The sequence below is a fragment of the Piliocolobus tephrosceles genome, chromosome 14, assembly GCF_002776525.5.
Source record: "Piliocolobus tephrosceles isolate RC106 chromosome 14, ASM277652v3, whole genome shotgun sequence".
Taxonomy (NCBI): domain Eukaryota; kingdom Metazoa; phylum Chordata; class Mammalia; order Primates; family Cercopithecidae; genus Piliocolobus; species Piliocolobus tephrosceles.
Window position 1 is genome coordinate 62,543,460 of NC_045447.1, and position 12,976 is coordinate 62,556,435.

Here is a 12,976-nt window from a genome sequence, read left to right on the forward strand (position 1 = left end):
TCTATCATTCGTCTTTGTGGTTTTGTTACAAGAAAGGGGTCCTGATCCAGACTCCAAGAGAGGGTTCTTGGATCTCGCACAAGAAAGAACTCAGGGCGAATCCACAGTGCAAAGTGTAAGCAAGTTTTTTAAGAAAGTAAATTTCTAATTTTTCCTAAATTAGAAAAATGTAATTTTAGTAGTCATATGGTCCTCAGTTTATAAGTAAGCCATAAAAGAATGGCTACTCCAGAGACTGAGTAGTCCCGAGGGGTGCTGGTTGCCCATTTTTATGGTTATTTCTTGATGATATGCTAAACTAGGGGTGTATTATTCATGCCTCCCCTTTTTAGACCACATAGGGTAACTTGGTGATGTCACCATGGTATTTGTAAACTGTCATGGCACTGGTGCGAGTGTAGTAGTGAAGACAACCAGAGATCACTCTTGTGGCCACCTTGGTTTTGGTGGGTTTTGGCTGACTCCTCTAATACAAACTGTTTTATCAGCAAGGTCTTTAAGACCTATGTTTTGTACTGACCTATGTCATCCTGTGACTTAGAATGCCTTAACCATCTGGAAATGCAGTCCGGTAGGTTTCAGCCTCATTTTACCCAGCCCCTATTTAAGATGGAGTTGCTCTGGTTCACACGCCTCTGACAGTTTTACTGATGTGTTTCAAGTGCATATATGAATGTATAGCCAGGGATAAGAGAAAAAGCATTATAGATTTTTAGTATCCTCCTGTTGCTGTTCACTAGGGGTACATATCTTAAGACTAGAAATCTGTAGAGCAATAACTTTAAAGAACTAATTTTTAACCAGCTTTCAATTAAAGGTAGTACAATGACTTTGCATAATACATACATAAAATAATTAGTGAAGATGGTTCTTAATTTAAAGGATGTTAAACAGCTTGTAGACATCTGCTAACAAGCTGAAATGGGTCATTCAAAATTTATCTAACTAAATTAAGGGGGAAAATTGTTTCTCCTCCCAGGTTGGCATGTCACAAGATAACTAAACCGACTTAGTAGGCTTGCCTGGGAATCCTTAGCTGTCAGTGGTGAATATGCAAAGGGCCAGCAAATTAAATCAACCTGCCAAACTGTCAATTTCAAGCCTCATGACTGCATGAAAATAGCATCACTGGAAGAAATCAAGCATTGCCTTCTTTTGGGTTTCCTGGCACCTATTCAAATACTCATGCAGTTGTGGCTAATTTTGCATGCAAATTTCAGTCAATAAGCTCAGAACAAGACCTCCCAAGATATTTCAAAGGATCTGACAGTATTTTTTCTGAATACCAAATCGTCAGTAGTTGAAATTCAATCTCCATTTGCTAGTGCTTTACATATGCACAGTGTCCCCACCACAGAGCTAAGTTAATGAGAGCCTTACCTGCTTTCACTCACATCCTCCCAGCCGTCCTTGCTGAGGTTCTCAAACACATTGCTCATAACCTTGATGGAGTGATTGAGAACAGTGTGGTGACGACCCACAGAGCAATTTTTCTTGGCAGCTTTAAATTTAACCTTGGTCATAGTTGTCTTACAATCATATCGTCCAGATCTCACTTCCGTGGTAGCCGTCTTAGATTTAGCTTCGTCTGCTGATTTCTCCATTGGGTTGATCAGCTCTTCATTTTCATTTCTCAATGCATTAGCTTCTGCCACTTGTCTCCTCAGGAAAGTGACTTCTCTCTCCAGCTCACTGATTTTTACTTGAAGTTCAGTATTTTCTTTTTCTACATTTTTACTCCCCTTTATTATCTGTTCTAGCTCTTTTTCTCTGGTCTCGGTATCTTCTTGTTGCTGTTTTAAGAGGGATTTCAGAAAATCATTTTCTTTCATTAATTTTTTATTCCCTTCTTTTAATTTTCTCGACCTTTTCTCAAAAGATTTCAGCCGATTTTCCAACTCAATGACCTAAAGAGAAGAGTTTATTCTTTCAAGAATCCAAAACCATAATCTACTATACTTTTTTATCATTTCTAACTTATGAAATAAAAATTACATTTAGCACAAGGACAAAACAAATCTAAAGTACTTAATTTCTAGATAATTCTAAGGCAGTGTAGATGAATACATTAAAAAATGCAATAATATATCTGTTGAATAAAGGACAGATGGTAAAAGAAGGTAAAATTCTACACAGTGACAGAACTAAGTATGCTAATAAACTGCAGTGTCTTCTGAGATCATAAGTGCCTTGGCTATATATTCTATTCATTATTCTATTCATTGTGGAAAAAATATTACAGAGAAAAATAACATACACAAAAAGTCTAAAAGTAGACACATAAACTGTATTAAACTTTTTTCAATATTCAACAATCATATGAAAAAGGAATGACAATACAAAGTAATCTACTGAAACTGCTTTTTTCCTAAATTAGAAAAATGTAATTTTAGTGGTCATGTGGTCCTCAGTTTATGTGATAAAGGAACAGTTTACCAAAATAATAAAGTCTAGCAATTTTAAATTACAATGATTTCAAGATTGCATATATATTAAAATCTTACCATTTATTTCAATAAACAATGCTTGTGTTGTAGGACATAGCAATGGTAACACACACTTCCTAACCTTAAGGAATTTCAAATTCATTTGGAAAGACAGACATTTGCATAAATAAACCTAATAAAGGATATAATCTAAGTGTCATAAGTCTGGGCGATTAATTCCAATTCATAAGTTCAAATATTTCATGGAGGAGTTGACTTACATTTAGATCTTATTAATAATAAGCATTATTGTTTGTAAAGTACATTCTACTATTTACAAAATAGTTTCAAAAACACAATCAACATGATCTCTTCTGGCCATCTCAAAACATGAGGTATGTGGAACTAACAATTATCTTTCCAGACAGGAAAAAGAGGTTCTGTAAACTTAAATTTCACAGAGGTAAACCTTTCTGAGATTGAACTGGGATCCAAATTCAGGATTTTGTGCCCTTCCCACTATTCAACAAGGCATATGAGAAAGAAGAATTACTCAGATATGTATGGGAAATGAATAAAGATTTGGACTCAAGAAAAAACTGGAGACAAACAAAACAATCTAAATGACTGAAAACTCTTTTTACTTTTAAAACTAAATTCTTCAGAGAAACATGTTTGATACACTGACAACTCCAATGGTCTGAATACTTTTGTCCCTCACAAAATTCATTATGTTGAAAACTGATCACTAGTGTGATGGCAATGATGAGGTGGGGCCTTTGGAAGGTGATTGGATCATGAGGGTGGGGCCCTCATGAATGGGATTAGTGCTATTAAAAGAGACCTCAGCCGGGCGCGGTGGCTCAAGCCTGTAATCCCAGCACTTTGGGAGGCCGAGACGGGCGGATCACGAGGTCAGGAGTTCCAGACCATCCTGGCTAACACGGTGAAACCCCGTCTCTACTAAAAAATACAAAAAGCTAGCCGGGCGAGGTGGCGGGTGCCTGTAGTCCCAGCTACTCGGGAGGCTGAGGCAGGAGAATGGCGTAAACCCGGGAGGCGGAGCTTGCAGTGAGCTGAGATCCGGCCACTGCACTCCAGCCCAGGCGACAGAGCAAGACTCCGTCTCAAAAAACAAAAAAAAAGGAGAGACCTCAAGGTGAGGACACAGCAAGAAGGCACCATCTATGAACCAGAAAGAGAGTCCTTACAAGACACTGAATCTTGGATCTTGGACAGTTGGATCTTGGACAACAAGTTTCTATTGTTTATAATCCTCTCAGTTTTAGTATTTTTTATAGCCACCTGAAGAGACTAAGACAATAACCAATGATTCAAAATAATAATATTCCAGAAATATACTAGATAAAACATACATATTCTTAACATTTTCCAGTTTACGAAACTTTACTTATAATAGTGAAGATGTAAATTGTTTCCTAAACATGAGTTTCAGTCATGTCTTATTTACACATCCTTCTAAATTATCTTTTTTTTTTTTTTTTTTAACGTGCAACCCCTTTCATTTAAATCAACATTAATTTACTAAGTGACTATACTATCCTGGGGCATGGGTATTTCTCAACACAGTATGAAGAATCTCACCTAATTTCAATCACTTCTATTCCATGGTATGATATATTAACCTACTATTGGACATATGTTCTTAAAGGACCTACTCATGACCTGGAATAAAGGTATCTGAAAAATTTTGTCTCAAACTATTGTAGACTTCTGCATATTTCTGTGAAAGAGATTGTATTGTTCCTTCTCAATGTAAACACTTTATTGGGGAGCTGATTAATGTGATAAAAAATACAGTGTTCAAGAAAAAAATCTATACCAGAATCCTTTTTACTTTTTCCAAATCACTCTACCTTTAAATTTTATTGAAGGATTTTTAATCACTGCCCAAATCAGTATACTTTTCATAAATATATTTTAAAATACTTTTGCATATTAGATTCCAAAGGGGAGTGAGTAAAATATACTGTACTTTTTAAATACATATTTGATGCAAGTAAACAATTACACTTTCTCTGGGTCAAGATCTCACTTTATCGCCCAGGCTGGAGTGCACTGGCCCGATCACGGTTCACTTCAGCCTTGACCTCCTGGGCTCAAGTGATCCTCCCACCTTAGCCTCCAAAGGAGCTGGGACCAGAGGCATGTACCATCACAACTGGCTAACTTTTTATTTTTTGTAGAGACGGGGTCTCATTGAGTTGCCTTGACTGGTCCACACTTTTTTTTTCAAAAGTGACTTTGGTGATACAAAAATATTAATAAGAAGCAGTGTGTTTTAGGGGAAATAGAATTTTGAATCAGGTCTATATCTCACTTCCAACTCTACTTGCTTTAGCTGGTGAAATATTAAAGGTATTTTACCTTTAGTTTCCTCATCTGTGAAATGAGGAAATACAGTTACCTTACATTTTTGTAATACCTATACCTTACAGTTTTGTTGGGAGTATTAAATGTGATCATAAACCATAATTCCTGACAGACAGTAAGTAGTAAACAATTTACTATCATTATCATTATTACTGTTTATATTATCATTCACCTTAACATCTACCTAATAAAACTGCTGTAACTAAAATATAATTACTTGTGATGAATATTCTGAATTAGCCATTAAATCAGCTGTATATTTCAATTCAATTAAAATATGTTACAAATAAATATAACAAATAAACATCTTAAATTTGAGATTCCAATTCTGGAAATTAGCATTCTTTTTCTTCTGACTAAAATCTACTTAAGTTTGGGGACAACTCATTAAAATTTTACATACATTGGGGCTCAGAATACAACACACCAAAATATGCCACTTTGGCTTGCCAAGCACCTTGAATTGAAGGTCACTGGAAGTGCCTCAGAAGCAGGATCTCCTGCCCTCCTGTCACCCGCCCCATTTTCTCCCATAAAGTAAGTCACATCAAACATAATTCCTCTTCCCTAAGACAGGTCATACAAACTAGAACTCCTCTCCCCAAAAGCAAGCTGTAAAACCAAGAAAGGTAACTTTCTCCCTTCTCAGTTCTCTCTTGAAGACTTTCATTCCAGAGGGGTCCTGTCCCATACCTGGGAAGGAAGGAAGTCTACACAGAGGGCAAGAAGAATCTGAGCAGACAGGCCTTGCTTGGTTTGCCCCTCCTTAGCCTATTACCATAGACATACCCTTTTGTATAGATACATTTCTACACGGCTATCCTTTCTTTATCGAACCTAAGCACATAAATAGACAGTTTTCTCTGGGTCTTTGTTTTTGAAGCCTCCTGTGGCACATAAAACTTTGATTAAATAAATGTTATGTATTTCTCGTGTTAAACTGCCTTTTATTATAGGAGTGTCAACTGTGGCCCTTATGATAGATGAGGAAAGATGCCACAACTTTCCACCTCTACATACATACCAATTGAAGATGTCTGTGGTTTTAAGGTCTGTTAACTGCCTAACGTGAATGTATGTTTAATCATGAGAACTGGTCAAAATTATTTAAGTTTAAAATGGAGGACAAATAACAAAACAGAGACACTACTTCTAAACATTTTGAAAAGGGAAAATCCATAGCACTTATTAAAGTGTTATTCAAGGTATACTCAAAAATTGTTAAACTGATTTTAATCCTTCAAAAACAGAAAAGTAAATTTTAATACATATTTGAGAATGAAAGTCTGGGGAACTGTTAAAAGTATTCAACTTGTGGATTATAATTCAGCTCAAGCCCACGTTTTCTTATAATATTGAACATTTAAAATAATATACCAAATAGATGGCTCTTTTCAGGCCAGGTGCGGTGGCTCATGCCTATAATCCCAGCACTTTGGGAGGCTGAGACAGGCGGATTACTTGAACCCAGGAGTTCAAGACCAGCCTGGCCAACATGGTGAAACCACACCTCTACAAAAAACACAAAAATTAGCCAGGCATGGTGGCACACGCCTGCTGTCCCAGTTACTTGGGAGACTGAGGCACGAGAATTGCTTGAACCTGGCAGGCGGAGGTTGCAGTGAACCAGCACTGCCCACTGCACTCCGTTCTGGGCGACAGAGCAAGACTCTGTCTCAAAAAAAAAAAAAGAGGCTCTTTCCAAAACTGAAATAAAATACCTGACATTATGAAGCTATGAAGAGTGTAGTTTGCTAGGTTTGCCATAACAAAGTATAACAGAGTAGGTGACTTAAACAACAGAAATTTATTTTCTCACATTCCTGGAGTCTAGAAGTCCAAGATCAAGGTGTCAGCAGGGTTGGTTTCTTCTGAGGCCTTTCTCCTTGGCTTGTAAATGGCTATCTTTTCCCTGTGTCTTCACATGGGCTTCCCTCTGTATTTGTCTGTATTCTAATTTCCTTTTTTTAAATAAAGACACCAGTCATGTTGAATTAGGGCTGACCCTAATAGCCTTATTTTAACTTAATTACCTCTTTAAGGATCCTATCTCCAAATGAATGTAAACACTCTGAGATAATACAGCTTAGGACTCTTAATATATATAAATGTGGGGGGTAGAACACAATTCTGCCAATAACAATGTGAAATGTTAATATATTATTTTTAAAATAATCTGCTCATATGTTTCATTTCTACTGTATACAAATATTGTTTTCATCTTATTACTGTTTTTTAAATTTATTTTGAGTGAGTTTCATATATAACCTTTTAAAATAATGAAACTCAAACATGAGGAATTAACTTGTGATTGATAAAACTACATTAGGTAAATATAAAAAATAGTATACTAATGAAAATAATTTATATTGGTTGTTCAGGTCTTAAAATGGATGTCTGGATTTACTATTGTAGTATTCATTTATGGCAGATGGAATGAAATAATGGCTTTCTTTAGGGTTTCTACCCTAAGGCAAGAAAAAGTAGCATAGTATTATATATCCATAGATACAAAAATCTTATAAAATCTGGCAAATAAAAATATTATTCTGAAAAAATGATAAGCTAGTGTGAACTGTATGACATCCTAGCTGGTAGTGCATAGATTAATTCAATTAATCATTTTACCTAAAGACAAATGAATGCAAGCATTTCTAGTTCTCTGTGTTACTATGTTAACTTGATATGTGTCATTCAGTAATAATGAGATGACAGCCTTTGTGACCCGACAAGTTGTTAGAAGTATGAACAATCACATCATCTGCTGTAAATCACTAGATTTCCTACAAGTCGATTCAGAGATGTAACGAAATATAAGCAACTATGTTAATATTTTTGTTTATATATTTGTACATTTTCAGCGTTATCTAAGTATTAAGGTTTTGTAAAAAACTAAAATCAATCTAATGCAGCCAAATGACAAGCACTTACAACAACAAACTATTTAAAGATTTTCTTTATAACAAAGTATTAATAATTAGATCCACTTAACTGAACTTGATAACAATGTATTTATTTATAAAAATACAAATTAAGTATAAAATTATAAGAGTAAATGTTAGTATTTTAAAACGGTATTTTACTATTAATGATAGACATGTTATAACATGACTATAAGGTTTACATGGATGGTCTTACTAAAACATAAAAAGCTGTACTAAATTATATTAGTATAATTTTTTATCTAAAATGAGATGAGCCATGTACATTTTCATGTTTAACATCAAAACTATAAACATATTACCATTTTACTGAGGTAAAGCTATAACTATGCTCAGTATTTTAGTTCAAATATTACAAATCTCTATATTTGTGGAAGTATAGCACAGTCTTATTAAAATATATTTTAAACTTAAACTAAGTTATAACTAACAAGCACATAGAGTCTACATTTCTATAATTTCTATTTTATTCATTTTCTCCATTTCACCTTTTGAAAATAATTTTAATCTACGTCAATGGAAGCACAAGCGTTTATACATTTATTTCACTAACATTGATTTTTTTTTACACCATTTTGGCAAGCCAACGATTTTGAATTATGAATTTAAATTAAGGATTCACACAAGGTTTACATTCATAAGCCCTCGTTTTAAAATATAATCCTTTACATTAAAATTCAGATTTAACTTGCTCAGCTCAATATCTTAAAGATTAGACTACCTTCTGTAATGTCTGCTCCAACATTTCTTTTCCATTCTTCTCTGGAGTACTCCTCTTGACCTCATCATCTTCACCAGATCTAAAGAGCTGTTCTGGTAGAGAATAAATAATATATTATGATACCACGTGTGCTGCTGAAATACTGTCCTGTCATTTTAAGCAAAAGGGTTCTATGGTTTTTCAATTGTGAATAATCTACGGTATTTTCTTGTCAAGTATTTGACCAGTAACTAAACAATGACCCTTTTCAAGATTTTTAGTCACACAATTAAGTGTCTTTGTAGTGTCACTTTTTTTTTTTTTTTTTTGCAGTGTAAGATTTTTCAAAAGTACAATAGATCTTCAGGTTAACAATGCTACACTTTTATTCCTATTTTCATTCTTTTGTAGACTATTCCCCCTTTGCCTTAAAAGCAGAATTCATTGCCTTTTTATCTACACAGTCACTACTAGTTTTGTTCTCTGGATCTTGTTCCCTGCCAGGAGGATCACAGTGATTGCTGAACAAAGCAAACAGTAACAGAATTAGGGTGGACTGAAATCGTAACACCCCCTACCACAACCTTTTTTTCAAGTGAAAGATCATGCACTGGGCAAGGTAAACCATACAAATAACTCCTCTAGAAATACTGTGACTTCACAACAAATAAAAAGCTAGGTATATGGGTGAGGTTATAGCTACGAATCATTCCTACACTAGCTACACATTTGACTACCAAAACCTTTTCAACCAAGCCAAAACCTATAAGTAACTTAACAACCTTAAAGAAAAAACGAAATAATAAAACTTCAGTTAATACTAAAACCAAATTATATCAAATCCTATAAATAACTTTTTTCTTATCAGATAAATTACTATGACAAATTTTACTAACATTTTCTTAGTGAATTACTTTTGGAATATAACATTTCTTAAGGAATAAAAGGGGGACAAAAAAGAATATATAAAACTAAAGGGATATATATCTGTGTTAGCCTGAGATGATTTTGCTTTAAAGTATGCTTGGCTGCTGTAGGTCAGTGTAAAATTTTGATTTCTCAACAAAGGAAAAAGAAAACAATATTATTCTCTGTAGAGTAGAAATCCTCCTGGTATAAACAGTGACTAACAAGTTTGTTAGAGTGAATTAGGCATTTCTTTTGTCTTTGAAAAATGACATACCCAATTAAAACTTCTGTACTTATGAAATAAATAGAACACTATCCTAAGGATAATAAAAACTAGGATAGGTAGAATTTGTCACCTGGGGAATAAGTACCTTCACCTTGATAATAATCTATCAGTTCCCAAGTTTCTTCTTCTAGTCCCCTAACACCATGGTGCTGAATTCATTTACAACAATCTTTCAGCAATATAGAAATAATATGCAAATACAATTCATCCTTTAGTCATTTAAATATCTGGTATATTTCTGAGTGAAATATTTAATCTTAAAAATAATAGTTCTATATTCAAACAGCATGGGATGCCAACAATAGCTAAATACTTCCAATAAAATAAATGATGAAGACTGATTTAAAAATGAATTTGTCTGCTGCTTATTTGCTCCTGGATGTGTGCAAGGTCCACTGGTGGATTGTCTAACCATGTTCACCTGTACTTATCTGCTGAAGTTTGTTTCTCCCCTTCACAGGTTTATATAGAACGCTCAAGAAGCTAAGCTCATGCCATGGAAAGAAATGAGGATCCAATTTTCTGGCCCTTGATTCTCTTTCTCTTCAAGGATCTCAGGATTTGGGAAATAAACAAAGAACACCTAGTTAGAAATACACACTCCTATTTCTTTCCTATGGCAGGCATGTGAGCATATGCTTCACTTTACTGGAGATTTAATGTCAATATTTTAGTTTTAAATGCTTTACTTTTACTAGTATAAACATTCATTCTAATTTATATTCTTTCTCAGGAGTTTCTTCTCTCCATTTTTTCTTTTTTGCATTAACTTTTAATTTTGCTTATTCATAGTTATTTAAGCTTATTATATTCTATTTTCTACATTTTTTCTTTTAATCCTCTTGGCTTAAATAATATAAAGTTTTCTGCAGTCTTTTACTTTGTATTCTTCTTTTAGATTCTTTCTTTTAACAAATGATTTTAAAAATCTATTATCATTGTATTTCACTTTTAGGAAAAGAAAATGAGAATCATAGTGGATAAGTTTTACTTCAGAAGGTACTTGTGATACAATAAGAAACCTATACAGTCGTTCCTGTTGCAGGGACCTTCCTGGGATACCTAAATCCAACCATGCTCATGTCCCTGATGTAGCATTTGCACAGAACCTATGCACATCCTCCTGTATACTTTAAATAATGTCTATATTACTTAGAATAACTAATACAAAGTAAATGCCACATAAATATTATTATACCATATTGTTTAGGGAATAACAAGATAAGTCTATACATGTTCAATACAGATACAATTTTTTTTTCAAATATTTTAGATCTGCAGTTGGCTGAATCCAGGGATGTGGAACCCATGAATACAGAGGGCCCACTGTATTTGGATTTTGTCCCCAATTCCCGAAACATAGTTTCAAAAACCTTTGAAATTTCTTGAGTAATAGGAGCATCCTTTGTTATTACAAGCAAAGCATAACAAGCTCCTTTCAACCATATCAGAGTTTATGCTTAATAAGATGATTCCTGGTGAGCCCCTAGATAGGTTCAAGATGAGGACAGGCTGCAAGAGGAGGCAACCGTGTGATTAGATGGTTTTAACATCCAGCCCCACCACCAGGTCTCTGCAGAGGGAAGAGGAAATGGAGATTGAATTGAATCACCAACGGCCAATGATTGAATCAATGATAGCTACTTAATGGAAGCTCCATAAAAAACTCTATGGAGTTTGGAGAAATTTCAAGTTGGTAAACACATTGAGGTGCTGAAGGTGGCATGCTCAGAAAGGACATGTAAGCTTCCTGTTCCTTCCTCCATACCATGAACTATGCTACTCTTCTATTTGGCTGTTTCTGAATAGTATCCTTTATAATAAACAAGCAATAGTAAATGGAAAACTTTTCTGAGCCATTCTAGCAAACTAACAAATCTGAGGAAGGACTCCTGGGAACCCCCAATTTAAACTCGGTTGGTCAGAAATACAGGTGGAAACCTGGGACTTGTGATGGGGATCTAAAATGGGGGCAGTCTTGTGGGACAGAGTCCTTAATCTGTAGGGTCTGCACTAATTCTAAGTAGTTACAACTGAACTGAATTGCCCAACTGGAGTTTGGAGAAGCAAAGAGTTGGTTGTTGGATGGAAGAAAAAACCTATATAATTGGTGTCAGAAGTATTGTGAGTAAAAATAACTCTAAACACTGTTTCAGATAAGTGAATTGGGGATAAATAGGCAATAATCAGCAAGACCTGCCATGAAAAAGTTTTTGGTTTTTGTGTTAATTAAAAATCATTGCCTTAGGCAAGATAAAGTCAGATAAGCCAACTATAATTAGAACCCATCTCCTCTGGAAGTAACCATAAGCCAGTGAAAACTCAACTCCCATTTCTGATGAATGAAATGGCAAGAAATAAATCCTGTTTCTGATGAGTAGGAGAGAATTTCATTTATTTGATATGACTGTTATACTTGGCACCTCTTTCTGGAGACCAAGACCATCTCCTTTGAGTTTACCTGGGCAGGAGGCCTGGGAAGAATCTATTCAATCGGTAAAAGTTCAAAGACAAGTAGTCCATTTTTGTTATCAGCCACAAATATTCTAAAAAGGAAGTTACCAGGACAATGTAAGTATCTTTTTCTAGGACGAGAGGTAGGAAAACAGAGGGATAAGTAGGTTTTGTGGTTTTTTTTTTCATTTTATTTACTATAAATTATACCCAATAAATAGGCTTCCTTGCCTTAAAAATAAAATGTCTTTAAGCTGGGGACTTGCTGGACTCGATCCTATTAGCTCACTGGATGAATCAGGGGAATTTGAACATGCTGTTTTTAATTCCTCTAGCTAGCTTGAAAGCCATGTGTAACACCCCCTTTTTATTTTATGCTATTCCTTAAGCCCATACTTTTAAAATATTTTAGACTGTTTATTTTCTACTTCCAAGTGCTTCATATTTTAATTTCTTTATATTTAAATGAATTAGTTTTGTGAAGTTTAACACTGTAATTGTGTTTCTGATTTCATATAAATTTCATGTTACAGGCTGGGCATGGTGGCTCACGCCTGTAATCCCAGCACTTTGGGAGGCCAAGGCAGGCGGATCATGAGGTCAGGAGATGGAGATCATCCTGGTTAACATCATGAAACCCCGTCTCTACCGAAAATACAAAAGAATTAGCCGGGCGTGGTGGTGGTTTCCTGTAGTCCCAGCTACTCAGGAGGCTGAGGCAGGAGAATGGTGTGAACCTGGGAGGCGGAGCTTGCAGTTGCCCGAGATCACCCCACAGCCCTCCACTATGGGCGACAGAGCAAGTCTCCATCCCCCTCCGAAAAAAAGAAAGAAAATTTCATGTTACGAATTACTTCTTGCAATT

The 12,976-nt window shown here is 35.0% G+C and overlaps 1 protein-coding gene across 5 annotated transcripts in view; it reads right to left on the bottom strand.

The window, feature by feature from the left end:
• The window catches only part of CNTLN (centlein), a 365,382-nt gene that overhangs the window by 113,401 nt on the left and 239,005 nt on the right, over window positions 1-12,976 (bottom strand). For all 5 annotated transcript variants that reach the window (XM_026453873.1, XM_023197173.3, XM_026453874.2 and 2 more), the window contains exons 14-15: window positions 8,484-8,575; window positions 1,381-1,907 (exon numbers count right to left, since the gene is read on the bottom strand). In XM_026453873.1, the coding sequence (XP_026309658.1) occupies window positions 1,381-1,907; window positions 8,484-8,575 (619 nt within the window). The remainder of the gene's footprint in view (window positions 1-1,380; window positions 1,908-8,483; window positions 8,576-12,976) is intronic.